This window comes from Tachyglossus aculeatus, chromosome 11 (genome assembly GCF_015852505.1).
Source record: "Tachyglossus aculeatus isolate mTacAcu1 chromosome 11, mTacAcu1.pri, whole genome shotgun sequence".
NCBI lineage: Eukaryota > Metazoa > Chordata > Mammalia > Monotremata > Tachyglossidae > Tachyglossus > Tachyglossus aculeatus.
The window spans coordinates 30,439,153-30,455,909 of record NC_052076.1 but is presented as its reverse complement, the minus strand read 5'-3'; the positions used below and the strand labels follow the sequence as shown (position 1 = coordinate 30,455,909).

Here is a 16,757-nt window from a genome sequence, read left to right as displayed (position 1 = left end):
GGGTGGCGGTGAGGGGAGGAGGGGGGCTCAGCCAGGACTGAGCCTTGCTTGCCTCCCCAAATCAGAAGGATAAAAAAAAAAATGAAAAAATAAAAAATCAGGAGGGGAGCATTCCCCAGAAATGTCCACACCGGAAAAACCTCCCTGGACCAGGGAGCAGGCCGGGATCCCGACTCCCAACTCCCTCCTCCCCTGAGGCTGACCCGCTTGCTCTCTGGGGTGACAGGGAGCTGGACAGTCAGCCCAGGAACACCGGAAACTGATGTTGACAAAGAAAGGAAAAAAAAACGAGCTAAATTGGGGGGAAAAAAACACTCCAGGTCCTGCAAATTCAAATCTCTACCCCCACCCCTCGGCCGCCACCAAAGCCTCAGTTTGTCATCCGTGCCCTCCAACAACAGGAGGCTACGTGGGAACTGAACTCAGCTAGAAAGGGTGACACGCTTTGCATACTGGACAAATGACAGAGTGAACAGAAATTATAACTTATCTATGAGACTTTACATAGTTCAAACTTGACTGAAAAGTATAAAAATAAAGTGTGGACTTTGTTCACTCAGTGGCTAGTTTGTATTTCTCGGACTCTGGTCTGTGCAAATCCGGGGAAGTTGGTTGTGGGTGGGCCCGATCTGCTGACCCTTCCACCCAGCTTTGTCCCAGAGCACCCTACCTCCCTCTCACTGGCTAATTTTGGTTTTGTTTTCTTTTTTTTATTTCTTAACCAAATGGTCTTGGGGAACAGAGTGTCCTAAATTTGGGTGGGTGCTGACCCTTTCCGTTTTAGTTTTCTTCAAAGCAAGTGTATCACAGATGGACCCTTTCTACAGACATACAAAAAGAACTCCCATGGCTGGCTGGTCTGTCTGCTTTTGTTTTGGGGGGAAAAAAAAAAAGGCAAGAGACACTAGAGCAATGTGTGTGTGTGTGTGTGTGTGTGTCTGTGTGCGCGCATGCGCGTGTGTATGTGTGTGTTTGTATGCGTGCATGTGAGCGTAGACGGTGGGGAGATGCTCGGTGAAGTTGTTCCGTCATTTGATCTGATTGCTGCTCGTCCCCATCTGCCATCATGCTTTGCTCTCATTTGCATTTGTTTGTGTGGCTTCACTGGGGACCGTCTTGACTTCTGCGGGGGCTGGCGGATTTTCGGCCTCCTGGCCCTCCGACTTGGCTTCTACAGGGGCTTTCCTGCAGGAAGAGGCACAGAGGCGGACAGTTCAGAGATCTCGGGCCCAGCCCCACCCCACAGCCCAGCCCCGAGTCCTGCCTCATCTGCCCTCCTGCACCCAGTTTTCCTGCTGCTCCCTGACTCCCAGCTCTGGAATGAGGGGGAGGGGGCCGGGCATATTGCTGTTGGGTTTCACAGAAAGGTTTCAGCTGCCTAAAGCTTTCAGGATGCTTGACTCTCAGCCCCCAGCTGTAGGTGCCTGCAGAAACACCAGCCCCCGGCACCAAGCCCTACCAAATTCCTGGGAGCCCTGGACATCCAGCGGAAAGGCCGCTAGCGCCTTCCTCCCCCACCCGCCTCGGCCCAGCCATGAGGAGACTTTGAAGGGAGGGTGGGTTGGGCTAGCAGCAGGAAGGCAGCTGAAGTGCAGACCTGAGGAGCAGAGGGGACAGAAAGAGCAACTGAAAATGACATAGCCGATTCCTCCCTGTGTCTGTACGTGGGGGGCAAGAAGGGTTGGGGGCTGGCAACCTCTGCAGTGGGACTGGGATGGGGGCTTGGACCTCCCCAGCTGTTTGTGGGTTGGGGGTGGGGGGTGGGGGGGGGCGCTCTTAATTTCGAGGCTCCTGGGGTCCTGGCACTAGAACTTGAGCAAGACAGAGCTGAACTTCTCGGTGGTAGCAGTGGCTCACCCTCAGTATCACCCCAGTGGCAGCCCAGGCCCCAGCCCAGCCCCAGCACCCACCCCTGGATGCTGCCTCTGACCTTCCCCTCCCCATTCTAACTGGGCAGATGGGAGTAGGAGGAATGGGCAGGAAAGGGTGACCCCAAGACCTCATTCTCATCACTTGGGTTTCTGGTGGGATCTGGTAGTCCTGGCTCCGGGCATCCCTGCCTGTCACAATCCTGACCACTCCCTCCTCCAGGCCTCAGCTGAGTGGCTGTGGGCTTCCTCCAGAGTCTCCCCTCCCCCAACCCTGGGCAGGATCCAACCACGCCTCACTCAGGCCCCAGGAACTGAGCCGGGAGACACCCTCTACCCCTCTGCCCAGCCCCCAGGCCCTCCCTAAGCTGGCTAGGAGCCCCACGGGTAGGCTAGGCAAACCCCAAGACTAGTTCAAGGCACATCCAACGAGGAGAGCACAGCACAGCACTAAGGCACGACACAGAACACCACCGGCAGCAGAAGGAAGAGGCCATACTCGGTCTTTGCTGGTGCAGGCGACACAGAGCTGTCTGCGGGGGAAGCGGCAGGCCCGGGGACGGGCCCGCTCGCCCCAGGGGCCGGAGCGGCAGTGCCCAGGGCCGCAAAAACATCCTTTGCAAGGTCAATGTCTGGGGTCTTGAAGGTGCCTTCGTCCATTTTAAAGTCCTCGCCCTGGGGGGGGGGGTGCGGCGCTGGCCGAGGCAGCCTCGTTCTTCGGGCTGGGGAGACTCGCGGGGGCGCCAGCCGGGCTCTTCGCGGGGGCAGCCCCGGGGTCCGGGCCTTTGGGGCCGGCCGGCTCTGGTTTGGCCTGCGAGGGCTCGGAGGAGGTGGCCGGGACCGGCTGGCTCCCCGTGGGAGCCTTGGGGGTCTCCGCCGGGCTGGCCGGGGCGCCGGGGCTGAGGACGGCCCCTGGGGGGGCTGGCACGCCCGAGGGCGGATTGCCAGAGGGGGGCGGCGGCGAGGCCGGGGGGTCGCTGAGGTCCACCAGGGGGGCCACCTTGGGGACAGAGGCAGGAGGCAGCGAAGGGGCCGGGGCTGTGGGGCCCTTGGCCGGGGTGGCGTGGGCGGGCGGCACTGAGTTAGAGTCGGGGAGGGCCACAGCTGGGGGGGCAGTGCTGGAGGTGAGGGTGGTGGTCTCACTGGTGGGGCTGTTCTGAGCAGTGGCAAAGGTTTCGGTGATAGTGTCAGAGTTAGTGGTCACGGTGGTGACAGAAGGTAGCATGTCTTCGCCAGCGGCTGCGGGGTCGGCTGGCAGCCTGTTGGGGGGACAGGAAGTAGAAGAGAAAGAGACATTGAAGCCGGCACCGGACAACAGAGCGGCAGGAGAGGACGGAGACAGATAGACAGATAGACGGACTGGTAGGAACAGGCGGCCAAGGAGCTTTGACCCGCACACGCATGCACACACCAACACACAGTACCCACACAAAGCTGAGAAAGCAGCAGTTTCTGGACAGGGTGGAAAACCAAGGAGACGATGGAGAGACAGATACAAGGCAGAAGGAGGGACAGTTAGCTCCCATCCCAGCCCCTAGGGTTCTTTCTTCCCTCAGTCCAACCCCAGGCTTTGGAGCAGGAGAACCTGGAGAAGGACGAACCAAGATGGCAGCTCCACTGTCTGGCCCCTGGCAGTGAGGGGAGGAGAAGGTAGAGAGGAGGAAGGGGAGGGAGGTAGCATGGCCTTCTGGAAAGAGCCTGGGCCTGGGAGTTAGAGGACCAGGGTTCTAATCCCGGCCCCGCCACTTCGCTGGGTGACCTTGGGCCAGTCACTCCACTTGTCTGGGCTTCAGTTTCCTCATCTGTGAACTGGGGATTCAATATCTGTTCTCCCTCTCACTGAGACTGAGAGCCCGATGTGGGACAGGGACTGTCCTGATGATCTTCTATCTACCCCAGCATTTAGTACAGTGCTTGGCACATAGTAAGCACTTAACAAATACTGCCACTTTTAACAGGGTGCAGCAGTTGCTGCTTGTCTGGTCTGCCCTGGGGCTAGGTCCGAGGGGTTCATCTCTGCCACCTTCACCTGAGGAGGAAATCCCGCTGCCCATAGCCCGCTGCCCACTTCTTCCTCCCCCCACAGCAGCAGAGCTGGTTTATATCGGCGGAGGCCACAGCTGGCCCGGGACACCATGGGGCATGTGCCCCAGTGGCTCTGCAACCCCACTCCCCTTCCACCCGGTGGGCCCCCCGCCCCCAGGCTCCCTAGGCAGAATGGACAGGGTGAAGTGGACTGGGATAGATGGGGGGAGGGGAACTGGACCAGAGAAGATCTGGAGGAGAAGAAGGTCCCATCCTGTTCTGAGGACAAACCACCGCTTTCTTCATCTTCAAAGCTCTCCTAACATCACATCTCCTCCAGGAAGCCTTCCCAGACTATGCTCTGGCCCTCTCCCCTCGATTTTCCCTGCCCAGGGCCTCTCCCCTAAGCTTTCAGGACGCCCAGCCCACAGCACTTGCGTGCATATCCTTCTGTGCCTCCTATATCTGCAATTAATCTTAATGTTTATCTCCCCCATTAGACCATAAGCTCCTGGAAGGCAGAAATCATGTCTACCGACTGTACAGTACTTTTCTGAGGGCTTAGTACAGTGTCTTGCACAAAGGAAGTGATCAATAAACATCTCTGATTGGTTATTGATAAAGGAGGAGAATCCAGTGAGGACACTTTCCTCTTCCTCCCTCTTCCCTTCCTTTGTCCTCCTTCCCTGCTCTTCCTCCTTGGTCCTGTCCAAGACCCGCCCCCTCAACGCTCTGCCCCCCAAGTTTGCCCTGTGCTCAAAGTGGAAAGTATGGCCTCCCTGGTATGGCCCTAGATTGACCGGGGCTGTCCAGGTTCCTCTTCGGGCCTGAGGGTTGGAGACCGACTTGGCACTTTAGGAGGGCCTCAGAGCCTGGTGTGGGGCTCTGCCTGGGTGCGTCCTACAAGGGTCTGAGGGCTGTCTCTGTGACTCCTGACTCAACCTAGCTCCCACAGCCCACCCAGGAAATGACCCCTGAAACGACCCAGGAAAAGTCTGGAAACAACCCGGGAAATGATCCAGGAAACGGTCTCGGAAGCAACTGGAAACAATTTGAGAAATGACCCAGGAGACAAGCAATGCAAGGCACTTGTCTGTTGCGTGATCTTGGGCAGGTGATTTCACTTCTCTGGGTCTCAGTTACCTCATTTGTAAAATGGCGATTAAGACTGAGCCCCACACGGGAAGTGGACTGTATCCAATCTGATTAGCTTGTGACTACCCCAGTGCTTAGTACAGTGCCTGGCACACCGTAAGCACTTAAATACCATTCAATAATTACAGTAATAATGAAAGTAATAATAATAATAATAACAACAATAATAATAAAAGCAGTCAGAAATTCAGACACGAGCCCCAGATAGCCTACTCCCCTAGGGCCTCTGTTAACTGCTGTCACCCAGCCCAGTGTGTCCTGGGGAGAGGGACAGTGAGGACACCAGGGTTCTAACCCTGCCCCCCAAAGGCCCTGGTTAACCCCCCTGGGTCAGACCCTGCCCTTGAGGCCCCCTCCCAGAGACCCCCCCACTCCGACCCAAGCCCCAGGAACAGCCAATCCTGCAGCCAGAATCAGGGATCAGAGTCTTGGACCCCTGGGCTCCTTGACCAAGGGTCTAAGCTGCAGAGGTTTAAATGGCCTTGGGTTGGGTGGGAAGGGAAGACAAGGTGTTCTGCTGCCAATGTTATGCCAGGCCCCCTTGACCGCCATACTCCCGCTCTATCAACGGCAGGCTCGGCCCCCAACGCTTCTCCCCCTCCAAACTCTGGCTTTGCCAACTGCATGCCCAGTCCCTGTGACCTACTCTCCTATGTCCCAAGCCCCCCACATTTTGGTTCTGTCAGTGGGATGCCTGGCCCCTCTACACTCTGGCTCTGTCCGGGGCAGGTCTGGCTTTGTCAATAGGCAGCCCGGCCCCTGTGCACTAACCCCGCTACCCCCCAGAATCCCCACGTACTCTGGCTCCGTCAGTGGCGTGGTCTCATTGGGCTCCGTATGTTTCCCACCGTCGTGGTTGGGGGTCCGCTCCTCCTCCGTGCGTACCTCCACGATAGGCTCCTTTGATTCATCTTTCCTGTGGAGAGGGGAGCAAGCTGGGGCTTGGGCCGCTCTTGGTTCGTGGGGAACAGACTCCCCCAGGACTGTGGAGTCCTCTCAGGGCTGAGGAATCAGCTCCTTCTGGTCCCCAGCCCTGGTTCCACACCCTCATCTTGCCTGGCCAATACAGACAGCAGAGCTGAGGGCTGGCATGGATCATCAGATCTCACCAAGGTTACAGGAGTCAGCCCTGTGAGAGGCTCTGTTGCTTTCCCTACCTGTAATTTAATTTTTAATTTAAGCAGCATGGCCTAGTGGTCAGAGCACGGGCCTGGGAGTCAGAAGGACCTGGGTTCTAATCCCGGCTCCACTACTTGCCTACTGTGGGACCTTGGGAAAGTGACTTCACTTCTCTGGGCCTCAGTTACCTCATCTGCAAAATGGGGATTAAGACTGTGAGTCCCATGTGGGACAGGCACTGTGCCTAATCTTGTATCTATGCCAAAGCTTAATACAGTGTCCGGAACCTAGTAAGTGCTTAACAAGTGCCATTAAAAAAAACTAACACTGACTGCTGGGTCTTGCCCTCTGCCGCTGGGGCAGGGGCCTACTTACGAGAATGCGGCTTTGCCCTCCTCCATGTCCTTGCCCTTGGCCCCGGGGCCGGCCTTCCCACACAGGTTGACGGCGATGCACATGAACAGGCCACACTTGTTCAGGAAGTAGCAGGTGATGTCCACGGCCACCAGCAGCAGGACAAAGATAATCACCAGGATACCCACTATAGCACCGGTGCCCAGGCTGGAGGTGGGGCTGGTGCCAGCTTCAGAGGTCAATCGGGTAGATGGAGTAGAGGAAGCAGGGAAGAAGGGAAGGGAAGGGGAGAGAGAACAGCTGGTGGTTAGAAGAGAAGGGAACAGGCTCTCCCTGGCCCTAGGTCCCATGGCTCCTGCCCAAGAAGCAGTCCTAAAGTGTGGGGGCAGCTACACTGGCCTCCCCCTCACCAGCATCCTCTGGGGTTTCATTCCTCAGAGAAGGCTCAAACCTATCTCCCCCAGTCCTGGCAGGAACAGCCAACCCATTCCTTGGAGGAGACATCAAGTCCTGAGGAGATGAGGTAAGTACAGGGGCGAATGGAAAGCAGGAGTTAAAACTCCAGGCTGCACCACCCCCTAGGCCTTACCCTGGCCCGAGAGCCCCCCTGCAAAACAACGTCTGACCCCAGCCCCTGACCACCCACCTATGACACTTCCCTGAATCATCTAGATGCTTTGGGAGGGGACTGAGAGGGTGTCTCAAATTTGTGGTTCTGGAGAGGCCAAGACTCTTCTGTCAGCCAACAGCGGCAGAGCCCACCCTGGCCACCCCGACCCCCCACTCTACTGGTCTCCAGCGAGCATTGCCCATGGATGGCAGGTCGGTTGTCCCAGCGGTGTCAGGCCAGAGTCCCCAGCAAGGCCCGGCTGGGGCCTTATTCTGTGGGTCGCTCTCCCTGAAAAGGGGCCGGGGCTAGGGCACTCCTGGCTTTGGCCCCCACCTGCTGCTCCTTTGGAGACCTGGAGGGGATCCAGCAGGCTGGCTAAGGTTGGGGGTTGGGCATCGCCCTGGTCCCAGCAGGGGTTGTAAATACTCACCGCCAGCTAACTCCACGGAAAGCCGCCATGCTCGTGTGCGCGCACGCATACACACACACACACACACGTGCTCACACACCCTCTCTCTCTCTCTCTCTCTCACTCACTGTGCACTCCCTATCCCACTCTCCAGTTGGGCCTGGGACAGCAGAGCCAGCCCGAGCCCCATCTCCCTCTCTGGGCTTGCTACCATCTCTATCTTGGATGGCCAGGGCTGACCGGAGCAGAAGCTGGGCACCCCAGGATTCCGGCCGGGAATGAGCCAGCCAGGGGGAGGCTTCAGTTACAGGCAGCGCCAGACCAAGAGTCTGGGGGTGGTCGGGGGCAGTAACAGAGAGGGAGGACTCCATCACCGACAGAGGTCCTGCCCTTCCTCTCCTTTGAATTTCCTCTTCTCCCAGAAGTCTCCTGGGCTGATACTGGCAGCAGGCTCAGAAGGTTTACCAGTTTCAGAGAGTCTCTTTAAGAGTCATCCTTTCCCCTAACAGCAAACCCAGCCTTCGCCCCTTTCCAGCCCTCAGGGCCTTCCACCTACAACACACACTTTCCACCATGCCAGCCAGTGGCCTTGTAATGACCCCCCAAGGTCCACCATCCCCTGGCTGTGGGTCACCAGGCCTTGCTGTTCTCAGGACAGCCCGGTTCACCACCTGCTATTCCCGTTCTCCCCTACTCCACTTTGGCATTCCAACCTTCCCCAGGAGGGCCTGGCTTCCCCTTCCGGTCCTCTGAAGTCAGGGGGTTAGGGCAATGCTTCTCCAGACCTCCTGTCTTGCTCAGCTGCATCTCTCTTCTAACTCTGAGAAGAGAAGCAGCATAGTATAGTGGAGAAAACATGGGTCTGGGTTCTAATCCCAGATCTGCCACTTGCCTGCTATGTCCTTGAGCAAATCACTTCACTTCTCCATCCCTCAGTTACCTCAAGAAAATGTGGATTAAAAACTATGAGTCCCAATGTGGAGCAGGGACTGTACCCAACCTATTTATCTTGTATCTACCTTAGTGCTAACTACAGTTTCTGGCAGGTATTCATTCATTCAATCATATTTACTGAGCACTTACTGTGTGCAAAGCACCATACTAAGCACCTGGGAGTGTACAATATAACAATAAACAGACACATTCCCTGTCCACAACAAGCAGAGTAAGTGCTTAACAAATACCATTAAATAAACTTTGGCTTTCCTAATCTTATCCCTAAATAATCATGCTATTCCACTCCATTTAATTAATCAAAGAATGGCATTTCTCGAGTGCTTACTTTGTGCAGAGCACTGTACTAAGTGCTTAGGAGAGTACACTATAACAATATTAACAGACATTCCCTGCCTGCCCGCAACAAACTTACAGTCTATTCTTTTGTGACCCGGTCCAAAGACCACTGCTAGAAAGCCCTCCCACTGATCTTTTGGGTAGGTGAAAGCACTCCGGATTTGGGCAGCTTGTTCTCTTTATCACCAGCCTTGCCATTCCTAAGCATTACCTTGCTTAACAAATGGCACAGTGGATAGAGCCCAGAGTTCTAATGCCGTCTACTGGGGACCTTAGGAAAGTCGCTTCACTTCTCTATGCCTCAGTTCCCTCATCTGTAAAATGGGAATTGAGACTTTGAGCCTCATGTGAGACAGGGACTGTGTCCAACCTGATTGCCACCACAGGGCTTAGTAAAGTGCCTGGCACATAGTAAGTGCTTAACAAACACCACAATTATTATTATTATTATTATTATTGTTATTTTTAGCTGTGCCCAACTTACAAAGAACAGGAGATGGCAGGCCCCAGTACCTGGCCAATGGGCCGGTGGCATTCTGGACTGCATAGGTGCTGGGGAACTTCAAATGAGCAGTGCCTGCACCACTGCCTTAGCAACCTTACTGCTACCTCGGACACTCCCACCTACCTTGGGCCTCATCGGCCTGACAGGCCCCCATTCAGATCTGGGGGCATTGTAGGGGGGCACCCCTGAGGCAGGAATGGCCTGGGGGGAGTCAGTCCCAGCCAATGGCCCATACCCAATTCCCTCTCCCTTCTCCTGCCAACCCAGGAGGCTCAAGGACAGATCAGATGGATGCAGTTTGGGCCAGACCCCCAGGGTTTTCAACATCCCCCTGAGGCAGATGGTTTTCACTCGGTTTGGTCTGAAAAACCTGTCAGCTCTCAAGGCCCTTCCACCCTGGCATTGGCCCAATGGCCGGGATGGCAACGAGCGCTGGAAACAATTTTCTCTCCCACCCAGAAGGTCTGCCTGGGGGCCTCGAGGGGTTCGTGCACTCCTGAGAACAAGGACAAAGCTATTTTATGGGTATTTGGGTGGGGGTAAGGGGAGGGGGAGCTAGAAGTTCTGTTTTCTGCTCCATTCAATGAGTCATGTGCTACGCAGCTTGGAGTGGCTCTCTAAACTGTAAGCTCCTTGTGGACAGGGAACGTTATACGGAGGTGTAGTACATATAGCATGGGCCTGGGAGTCAGAAGGTAATGGGTTCTAATCCTGGCTCCAACATTTATCTGCTGTGTGACCTTGGGCAAGTCACTTCACTTCTCTGTGCCTCAGTTTCCTCATCTGTACAATGGGGATTGAGACTGTGAGCCCCACAGGGGACAGGGACTGCGTCCAACTCAATTTGCTTGTATCCACACCAATACTTAGCACAGTGCCTGGCACACAGAAGTATTTAACAAATACCATCATTATTATTATTATTACTCTCCCAAGCGCTTAGCACTGTGCTCTGCACATAGTAAGCGCTCCATAAATATGATTGTTTGATTGGGTCTGCAGGCAAGACTGCACCTCTGACCACAAAGCGGGCTTGCAATCCAGAAAATGGACTGCTGGCCACAGCACTATGCGGCTGTTGATCTTTGCAGTGTCAACACCATCTCTGCAACAGAGACACAATGGTTCAGTAAGGCCGAGAGGTCTCCCTAGTTCCAAGGTTGAACCTCTTGCAACTACGCACTCTCCCAACTGCTTAGTGCAGTGATCTGCACATGGTAAGCAAACACACACCACTGACTGATTGAACTTGGCAGCCCTTTGTTGACTTTGTGACCTTAGGCAGGTCACTTCACTTCCCTGGGCCTGTTTCCACAGCTACAGAATGCAGATTCAATACCTGTTCTCTTCCCTATTTAATAATCATATTATTATTAATAATAACAATATTAATTATGATATTTGGGAAGCGCTTACTATGTGTCAAGCACTGTTCTAAGTACTAGGGTAGAGATTAGATAATCAGGCTGTCCCACGAGCGGCTCAAAGTCTTAATCCCCAATTTACAGATGAGGTAACTGAGGCACAGAGAAGTTAAGTGACTTGCCGAAAGTCACACAGCTGACTAGTGGTAGAGCCGGGATTAGAACTCACGACCTCTGACTCCCAAGCCCGTGCTCTTTCCACTAAGCCACGCTGCTTCTCTTCTGTGCTTTTCACAATTTAAATTGCGAGCCCCACAGGGACGGGGACTGTATCTGACCTGATTATCTTGTACCTACCCCAGACTTTAGTAAAGGGCTTGGTGCGGAACAAGAGCTAAACAAATGATCACAATTATTATAATTATTATTAGCTTTCACAGGAGCCCACTGTGCACCATCTATCCCCAGAGGAGATAAACAGCTCACAAGGGTCTCCCCTGCCCGCACCCCCCTACTCAGACAACTGGGACACAGTGGTGGAAACAGGGTCTCCCAAAGAAGAGCACAAGGGCCCAAATGCAATGGGAAGAGACCAAGATCAGAGAAAGGATTTGGCCCTTTTGAGGTCCGGCGATGTTCTAACTGGAGGCTGGGTGGCCTCTTTTGAGAATGGAAACCAGCTCCAGGAAACCACAGCCTTTCAGCAGAAAAGAGCCCCCTGCCCACCCCCGCAAAACATCATGGAGGCAAAGGGGGACGGGGTCATTCAGGATGAGGACAGAAGACGGAGTGCCAGGAATCCAACAGGGACCCCAGCTAACTGTTAGGCCTAGTCTTTCCTGGTCTGGCCATAACACCGGCAGGGCTTTCCCTTTGGGGGCCGGACCCAGCGACCACACTCTGCAGTTGGGGGGTATGGGGGTGGGGGGAGAGAGGGAGAGAGAGAGGGAGGGAGGGAGGGTGAGAGAGAGAGAGAGAGAGAGAGAGAGAGAGGGGAGAGAGAGAGGAGAGAGAGGGGAGAGAGGGAGAGAGAGAGGGAGGGAGGGAGAGAGAGAGAGAGAGAGAGAGGAGAGAGAGAGAGCAGAGAGAGAGGAGAGAGAGAGAGGAGAGAGAGGGGAGAGAGAGGGGAGAGAGGGGGAGAGAGAGAGAGAGAGAGAGAGACTGGGCAGCAGCGTGTGCACTTCTGGGCATGGGACTATCCCATTGCCTGCAACAGAACAGGCTTCTGGGAATCTTCCTCCCCACTTGCCTGGACTCGGGGGCAGTCCTCCACATCAGGGGAGAAATACAATCAGTGGTATTTATTGAAAGCTTCCTGTGTGCGGAGCACTGTACTAAGCACTTGGGAGAGTACAACAGAATTGATAGAAATATCCTCTGCTCACAATTAGTTTACAGTTTAGAGGGGGAGACAAACAAGAATATACAAAAGTTATGAATATGTACACAAGCGCTGTGGGGCTGAGGGTGGGGTAAATATCAAATGTCCAAAGGGTACAGCTACAAGTGCACAGATGACACATAAAGGAGAGGGAGTCAGGGAAACTGTGCCTCAGTTCCCTTATTTGTAAAATGAAGATTAAGACTATGAGCCCCATGTGGGACAGGGACTGTGTCCAACCTGATGATCCTGTATCTACCCCAGCTCTCAGAACAGTGCTTGACACCTAGTAAGCACTTAACAAATACCATCATTATTCTTATTATTAGAAACCCCCGCTGTGGACAGAACTGGCCCCATCAGATTTCCGCCAGGGACAGAACTGTGAATCCCTGGCACCGACAGGCAAGCCCCAAGCAGTCGACACTTGCCTAGACACTCCACTGGAAAATAAACCCAACCACGCCAGGCAGTTGACATGAATCATTATTTCCTTTAATAATGCAACAGTGTGAACTGTATAAAGGCCTCGCTGAGAATCTACACGTCAACAAGAGCATTCTCGTTAGTAGAAAAAACACGATCCAAACCTGCTGTATAAACGCGTTGGGAGTGAGCATGAGGACCCTGCCGGTCTGTAGAGAACAGGCTGTGCCACCAAGTAGGGCAGGGCCCTGGTCGGTGGAAGGAGGGGGGTGACACTGCCCACCCGCTGGGTCCCCTGAGGGCCACTGGCCTGTTGGGGGTGCCCTGACAGGGAGGGAGGAGTGGGAGGATGGAATGGGTGAGATGGTTACAGGGCTGGGGACACCCATCAATGTGCTCCAGGAGGCAACAACGGATTGGCCGACTGGCCCTCGGGGTGCTGGGGAGAGCGGGCAAGAGGGCTAGACTTGCCTGCCAAGAAGTCACCTTCCTGTCAAGGGGCTGTGCGGGCAGAGACGGTGGCTGTTATTGGAACCCCAGCTGTTGACAAGCCACGTATGGGTGGAGGGTCTGGCCTGGGTATGAGCTGAGGAGACCACAGGTAGCATCCAGGAGTTCCAGAAAGGTACCTGGGAGTTAGGAGGCCACTGCTCTGCTTTCCCCTGCCAATCCATCAATTGGCATGAGACAGACTCACTAGCCAGCTAAGGTGCCCCCTGCTCCCACCCCCCTGCCCCGCCCCATATCCATCCCTTTAGGCCATACTTTAGCCTGGACCCTGAGGGCCAGGGGCGAGTTCCTTCTCCAGACTGGGTTGGGCATCTAACCTCCTCCCGGAACAGGATGTGGGAGGTTTGGGGGAGGTGACCGCTCTCCAGCTAAGTTACCCCCTCTCCCCTCGGCTCCCTGCCTCGGGTACTGGATCTAGGTGTGTCCCTGGGGCTTGCCCTGCCCAGCCACCTGCCAGGAGAGACGTCTGCGCCTCTGAACCCAGAAACTCAGTCTCACACGGGGCAGCTCAGACCTGTGGCTCAGGCAGGGCTCTGGCCCGAGATGGGGGGTAGAGGAGAAGAGAGGAGGACGATCTCACTGACAGGAAGTGAGGGCTGGAGGTGCCAAACGGGACTTCCTCTCTGGGCCCTGTCCTCTGTCCGATATGCTTTATCCCTCTCCTGCCTCTCCCCCAGCGGACTCATGTGCCCACACACATGCTGGGAAGGTGCTCTCAGCCTGATGCCTGGGGTCCTGCCCCTCAGCAGGCTGAATCACACCCTGATAACAGCACGTCTGCCCCTTTAACCACCGAGGTGACGCAGATCCCCACTAACTTGGGACCCAATGGAGCAGCCCGGGACATCCTCCCTGCCCACCACCCCCACTTTATAGCTGAGTCCTCAAACAGGACCACTAGCCTCAGCCCCAAAATCAGCCAACCTTCCCAAGAAGCCTCCAAAGCCTGGTCTGCTGGGAGAAAAAAAAATCAAATTCCCTCCAATGCCCGGGGTTTGGGAGCAGCCATGGCATTGATCCTTCTCCAGGCCAGTAGGGGCCTGCAGGAGCATGGGGCGGCTCTCTCAATGGGCCTCTCTGAAACGAGGGCCATCAACCCAGGCTGGCGGCTCTGCAGAGTGGTGGCCCGAGTCCTAGAGAGGGCCTAGGAGTCTCCCTTTGCCGCCTGAATTGGAGGGGATGGCTGACGACGAGATCGGGGGCAGATGGGTAGATGTGTCTCTAGAGACCGAACCTAAATACATATTGCACTTTCTGATGATTAAAAAAGAGCCAATGAGAGCTTTTCCTTCACATCCATTTAAAAAGGGCAGATTCATTAATAAGTGGCACAAAGACAGCTCTGTTAATGACAAGACACCTGGGTAAGCCTTCTTCCTCCTCCCCAAACCTCCAGCTTCCAAACAGAATGGTGGGGTGTGTTTGTGTCTTGGGGTGCAGGGGAGAAGGGAGGTAGGGGCTGGAGGGGGAGGGGATGGGGAGTCTCACTGAAGTGGTCTTTCACAGGGTGGGGGGTGGGGCCCTATCCAATCTCAGGCCTGGGAAGCAATGACGCTTCTAAGCAAATTGGAGATTTGGTTCGAGTTTCTAACACAGCAGAAGGAGAGTGGCTGCAGAGAGAAGCAATGAGGCAACTGTGTAAGATGGGGAGGAGCCGCCTAAAGTCGCTGTGAGAGAGGGACAATGGGTCCCCAGAGCGGGCGTGGTTGTTTGAGAAATGAATGTTGGTGTGTGCCAGCGGGGAAGTCCCATAAATGCCAGGGTGGGGGGAGGGGGGAGGGGGACGGACCCGGGTGACAACAAACATGGTAGGAGGGAAAGGCGGGGAGGAGAAGGAGGATGAGGAGAAAGAGGAAGGAGAGAAAGGGAAAGAGACAGAAACAGAGAAAAAAATAGATAGAGGAAAAAAAAATTAGGTCCAATATAGAAAACATAAGAGATAAAGGTTTATTCAACTCAACTGGTTAAGATGACAAAGGTTAGAAAAAGAATTCAGTGCAGTTCCAACCACCGGAGGCCAGTTCAGAAGCTCAGCGAGGCCAGAAGCAGCAGGGCAGGGGTGGAGCGGGGGTGGGGCAGGGGTTAACTTTGGGGGGACCAGGGGTTAGCAAGCAAATGAAATTAGAATGAGGGTGGAACAGAAGGCTGAGGGGTGGAGGGACGGGGGAAAGGCTCAAGACCTGCTGGTCCTCGAGAAGACCCCATTTTTATCCCTTTTTTATGACCCTTTCACCGGACAATTACTCTCCGCCCGCTTCAAAGCCTTACTGAAGGCACATCTCCCTCAAGAGTCCTTCCCTGATTAAGTCCCCCTTTCCCCTCCTTCTGCATCACCCTGGCTTGCTCCCATTATTCATCCCCTCTCCCAGCTCCACAGCCCTTAAGTACATATCTGTAACTCATTTATTTATATTAACATCTGTCTCCCCCTCTCTAGACTGTATGCTCATTGTGGGCAGGTAATATGTCTGTGTATTGTTGTACTGTATTCTCCCAAGGATGGAGTACAGTGCTCTGCACACAGCAAGTGCTCAATAAATATCAGTGAATGAACGAATAATTTATTTATGTCTATTAACGTCTGTCTCCCCCTCAAGACTGTAGCTCGTTATGGGCATGGAATGTGTCTGTTACATTGTACTCTCCCAAGAGCTTAGTACAGTGCTCTGCACACAGTAAGCCCTCAAAAAATAGTGGTGTGGAGCACCATGGATTCATGGATAGAGCCAGGCTTGGGAATCAGAATGATCTGGTTTTGAATCCTGGCTCAGCCACATGTCTGCTGTGTGACCTTGGGAAGTCACTTCACTGGGCCTCAGTTACCTTATCTGTAAAATGGTGATTAAGAGTGTGAGCCCCACGTGGGACAGGGACTGTGTCCAACCTGATTAACATCTATCTACCCCAGTGCTTAGAAAAGTACTTGGCACGTAGTAAGCGCTTAGCAAATGCCATAATAATAATAAAATAATAATAATAATAATCACAAATATGTTTGACCGACTGACAAGAGCTGAGGGGTGGCACGGGTCAGAACAGAGTGCCTTCTGGCCGGAATGAGGTACTTCTCTCCCCTTCCCTGTAGCAAGCCTCCCTCTGCTCTCAGACCTTGCTCCTGCAGCTCCCTTCCCCGGCTCCATTCTTCGACATCTAGATGGGCCAGGAAGCTCCTCTGCGACAGCTTATCATTTGGCCTTCCTGATAGAGCCACAGCACCGGAACTGGGCGGGGGAGCGGGGGCAGCAGCCCGGGAGCTGACTGCCCACGGAGGTCCCTGACTCCTTCAGAAACCACAAGAGGTCAGCCCCTACCCTCTTCTCTCCTCCCTCCGAACTCCAGGGTCCCTTCCTCTGCTGGAGGCTGGCCCCACAGTCCTGCCCCCCGTAATTCGACAGCTCGCTTGGGGAGGCCCTAGCCAACGGGCTGTACCCAAGGGAGGCCAGGTCAGCAGGCCCTTGCCTGGGGTGTTAGGAGGTCAGGGCTCCCACAGAACCACCTGCCCGGTGGCTCTGGGGACTGGGTTGGCAAGTCCTGAGGAAGGAAGAGGCCGTAACCAGCCAAGGCACGCCAGGACCAGCCACCGGGCAGCTGAATTTGCCCACCAAGTAGCAGAGGACAGTTGGTGGAGGAAGGAGGGGCAGGCGGAAGGGCTCAGGGAGAATCCTGCCACTCCACTTCTCCTGGACAGGGTGTCAAGTGGGATGTAAGGCTCTTCTCACTCCTCCCCATATAGCACTT

At 54.8% G+C, this 16,757-nt stretch overlaps 1 protein-coding gene across 11 annotated transcripts in view; it reads right to left on the bottom strand.

The window, feature by feature from the left end:
- The window catches only part of NCAM1 (neural cell adhesion molecule 1), a 285,836-nt gene continuing 269,079 nt past the window's right edge, over positions 1-16,757 (bottom strand). For 5 of the 11 annotated variants that reach the window (XM_038754573.1, XM_038754574.1, XM_038754575.1 and 2 more), the window contains 3 exons: positions 6,543-6,750; positions 5,848-5,964; positions 1-1,185 (listed from right to left, as the gene is read on the bottom strand). In XM_038754573.1, the coding sequence (XP_038610501.1) occupies positions 1,065-1,185; positions 5,848-5,964; positions 6,543-6,750 (446 nt within the window). In that variant the 3' untranslated portion in view covers positions 1-1,064. Of the gene's footprint in view, positions 1,186-3,011; positions 3,128-5,847; positions 5,965-6,542; positions 6,751-13,242; positions 14,687-16,757 lie in introns of those variants that run through there. The other 6 variants (XM_038754578.1, XM_038754579.1, XM_038754580.1 and 3 more) reach the window with 2 other exon arrangements.